The sequence below is a fragment of the Caenorhabditis elegans genome, chromosome II (assembly GCF_000002985.6).
Source record: "Caenorhabditis elegans chromosome II".
Taxonomy (NCBI): Eukaryota; Metazoa; Nematoda; class Chromadorea; order Rhabditida; family Rhabditidae; genus Caenorhabditis; species Caenorhabditis elegans.
Window position 1 is genome coordinate 7327860 of NC_003280.10, and position 4311 is coordinate 7332170.

The following is a 4311-nucleotide window of genomic DNA, read 5'->3' on the forward strand; positions in this document are numbered from 1 at the left end:
TTACGTATACTGTGAATTTTTCAGAACCATCATCATCTGCATTTCAGTGTAAGTTTTGGTTTCTAGTGGTTTCCCAATTTAAAATTTATCTAATTACAGTTGGTCCTTGGAAAGTTTGACTTAAAAAAAAACAAAGTTATATATTTAAATGTTTGCAGGTAGCATAGGAGTTTTGAAATTCATAGGAGTTTTGAATACCAGAACAATTTTCCAAAACTGAAGCTCTTCTAAAAGTTGTGAACAAAGACAAAAAAAAGAATACTTTCGTGTTTGGTATGTTAAGTGTCAGATGAAGGAAGAAGCAAAGAACAAAAATAGATCTTTAGAGATATTTTGAAGATTTCAAGATTCATCAAATATGCATTCTGTTTACAAATTCATGATGGTCATCGTAGACGATGTTTTCCAAGTGTCAACAGCTGCAATCGAGCATTCTAGAATTTATGGTGGTATACGAGTGTCGAGTAAAAACCCAAATATATAATTAGGGGGAGCAGGTTGCCTTGGCGCCGACATCTGGATGAAGACAGGCAGAGGACTGGAAATAATTTTTTTAATCATTTTGATAATACTGAATGACGTTAATACTCGGAGAAGCGAAAACAAGTAAATTCTAGAAATCACTATTGTTTGATCTTGAAATTTAAAAAAAAACAAATGGGCGCGAAACCGAAAAAAATAAAATGAAAAAGCAGATGACTTTCAAATCGTGGTGCTCAGTCGGGCGGCGTGGGTGGCAGTAAGAGAAAAGGAAGACGTCGTTTTATGAAGTGGTCCATGAAAGCGAAATGAGAAAACGAGTGCGCGAGGCACATCGTTGAGGCCCCGACGCCGCAAATTGCGTTGCTCGATTAAGCTCTTCGGCCGACAAAAAACTTTTTTCATCCTGCCAGTCCTTTGGCACACTACTTCTTTATTGGTTGATGTCATGGGGGTTAAATGGGGTGGTTTTTGGGGAGGGAAAGGAACATTGGTATGGAGATTATCATTGCATAGAGAAGTAAAGATCTGATAGAAGAGGAAGAATTGTTCACTGGGAGATGACTCGTGGATATGTACCGATTTCTTTTTTGATGTCGGGTGACAAGATTCTGAAAATATGTGTATTTTCTATTCTGTCTTCTTTGTTTCCTAGAACCTTTCTATTGAAAATGGCAATGGCTTTTCCTTCTTTTGTTGTTGCTTCAGCTGCTGTTGCTGCCACGTTGCATTGTCATTTTCTTGGTTCTCAGTTGCACGGAAGCTTCTCGGTTGGACACTTCCTGTTCGTCGATATCTGAAAATTTAACATTGGAGATTGTATCTATTCAAAGATATTTGTCAATGGGAAATGTGCAATTATAGTTTGAAAAAAGAAATTGAAAGTTATAATTGACTAGACGTCGACCAAGTGGTGCGTGGGCACAAACTTATAGAAAGGCCAAGAATTAAATAAGAACGTATGTAGCCTATAAATAGTTAGACAATTACTATTACTAAAATTTTCATATTTTCCAGTTGCATGGATACTGCATGATAGTCACAAATATAAAAAATCTGAATATATTTTGTAAAGCGAACAAATATTCTAAAAAATGATTTGCATTGCACATTTATATATCTAAAGCGTTGTGCAAAAGAAGAAAATACGAGCAAATGAATAATTTGAATAATCCCGAAATATAATTTCAAACTTCAATTTTAAATGGATACAGTCGGTTAAAAACTTAATTATTCCAAACTTCCGAATTGACAAAAATTACGGAATTTGGTTCAACTTTCATGAACAACTTTCATTTTAAAAATAACTTGGTGAGGCAAGAGGTGGCGATTTAACAGAAATCAAAAGTTGATTCGCGTAAAAAAATCCGAAACTCAAAACATTATAATTACCAAACTTGAGCACTAGGAAAAAATCTAAACGCTTCACTCAAATCACCTTAATCCTAATCATCTTAGATCATCATATTTTATTTGAAAAGTTACATAGTGTTTGTTAGTTTGCATGAAGAGATTCAATTGTACTACCCAGTCCCACAATTAACACTGATCAACAATTGAATTGTCGTTAAACCAATAAACCTATCAGTTTCAATGCTCACATCCATATTTAATGAACAATTAAATTCTCATTTTCAATATTAACCCCATTCCTACAGTACCCACTTAACACTCACCTTGACATTATCTTACTTACACAACTGTGTGTAACTCCAATGAGACGAGCAATGTGGCTAACACGACAACCTTCCTCATACAGCCTGACAATTTTCTTCCGATCTTCGAGACAAAGTGGTCGACCCGGATTATATGATCGTCCCACCGCTTTTACCTTTTCGCCTGAATTCATAGGCAACGGCATTTTGATATTTTGGTTTTAGCTTTTTGAAATTTTTGAAAATTTTGAAAGCTACTATTTCCTATTTCCTATACCCAGAAAGGAAATCGGAATGAGCTGAATACCTTCATTAATTTCCGGGGACGTTGAAATGTTGGCGGATGAGAGTGAATAAAATGCAGAGAGAAGTGAGTAAGGAATGATTGGTGGCGGAAGCGTCTGAAAATGGGTTCAGCAAAAAAAAAGAATTTATAAAATGGAAAAAGTCACGAAATACATTAAACTATACAATTTTTTTTAACTGCACAATAATTTTGTTCTAAAGTGAGAGTTGCTTTTTAAAAATTTAAATTGAACTATCAGCAATAATTTACTCATTTCAACAACCTGAACCATTACTTCTGTTTCACCTGCTGGTGTTATCTGAAATTTTAACCCGAAAGCGAGGATTTGCAATGATTGATCAAAAACCTTTCGAAAAAAGTTTGTGTAGTTTCAATTGATCACACAAAAAGTGTTAACTTTCCATAAAACTTCATCCGATAATGTTTAATGGGCAAATTTAGTAAGACATGTAAAACTATCTGGACGATTTTTGAGAATTACAATATGCCTTTCGAAAAATTTCAGAGTAAAATTAAAAAATTCCTGCTGCGGTAAATCTAATATTTCATTATCACATTTGGCTTTAAAATTCCAACACGACCGAGGATTGTTCGTATGGAAATACTAATAGAGAAAATACGGTAGTGCATTTAAATATTTTAGGTGATTATGAGAACTCTTTTGGCGATTTAAGGCTTTAAAAAATTTTATTTTTCAAAGCTAGTGCAATTAAATTTTACGATTTGATAACAATTTCCATTTTAAAATGAAAAGAAAATAAATTGGAAGTATTTGTTGGGATACGGCTATTAAATAAGTACTAAATTACATGCAACAGTAACTTTTTAGAAAAAACTGTAATTTGTGCAGTTTGAAAATTATCCGAAAAGTTTCATTTCTACTTCAATATGGTTTCTGAAACTCTAAAAATTTCTATAAATAACTAAAAAGTTTCAGTGAGTTCGTACGTTATTCGGAGGAGATCCAGTTGAACCATTAGTCGACACCGGAAAGTGAGTATGCTGATGGATTTGTGGAAGCATCTGAAATTGGATATCATTTGATACTTGAAAGAAACAATGAGAAGCAACAAAAAAGGAAAATCTAGAAGGGAAATGAGACTAAACGCCGCCTGATAACCATCATTCTAGAACGGAGAGAGAGTGTTCCACATTCTTTGACATTTTGTGATAACATTTGAAAAATGAAGACTGTTCATCGGAAGTTGATTTTTAAATTTGGGAAATATTTGAAACATGCTATTCGAGAAAATTATTTTCAGGAAAGGGATAAAGAATCTGAAATCTAAAACCTAAAATCTAGAATTCACAACTCAGAACTCAATTTCATGTATTCAAATTCACACGTGACAGCTGAAGAATAAAAAGTTGTGCATTGATTATTCTCAAGAGACACGTCGTTTCGAATGTCCTTTCTCAAATACTTTGATACCTTATATCAAATCAGTGACCTAATTAGAGCTTTCTCTTGAACACCAAAAAGAGTATAATTATGGTGTCTGGCTAAAAGAAGTCAGGTGCGCTACGTGACTTGGATTACGGTAACCGGCCGGAAAATTGCAGATAAAAAATCATAAAGAGGCGTGTTGGAATTCATGTTTTTCCTGGAATGACACGGAAGCAGGAATAATGTAACAATGATGATGATGATGTCGTCAACTATAAGCATCGGCATCAGGTAATAGCCTCCAGTTTTTTACCCAATAACTAAACATTCTATGTATCTTCATCTCGTGTACTCTATCGTATTTCCAGGAAGACCGCCCCACTGATAGCATTCGCTTTTTGCCATTTTGTTCACTTTTGTTATATTGTTGTATGTGTGTATATATATATTATAAGCTTTTACTAGAACATCTCATTATGATA

General features: G+C 34.0%; 1 protein-coding gene across 1 annotated transcript; it reads right to left on the reverse strand.

Moving 5' to 3' along the window:
* Positions 1–876: 876 nt before the first annotated feature.
* Positions 877–3465, reverse strand: npax-1 (Paired domain-containing protein; the record flags this gene model as incomplete). The annotated part of the gene is made up of 5 exons (NM_063132.3): positions 877–1091; positions 1139–1276; positions 2157–2319; positions 2443–2536; positions 3391–3465. 5 exons carry the CDS (start codon positions 3463–3465, stop codon positions 1031–1033), a joined length of 531 nt encoding a protein of 176 aa, NP_495533.2. The 3' UTR covers positions 877–1030.
* Between the last annotated feature and the right edge of the window lie 846 nt (positions 3466–4311).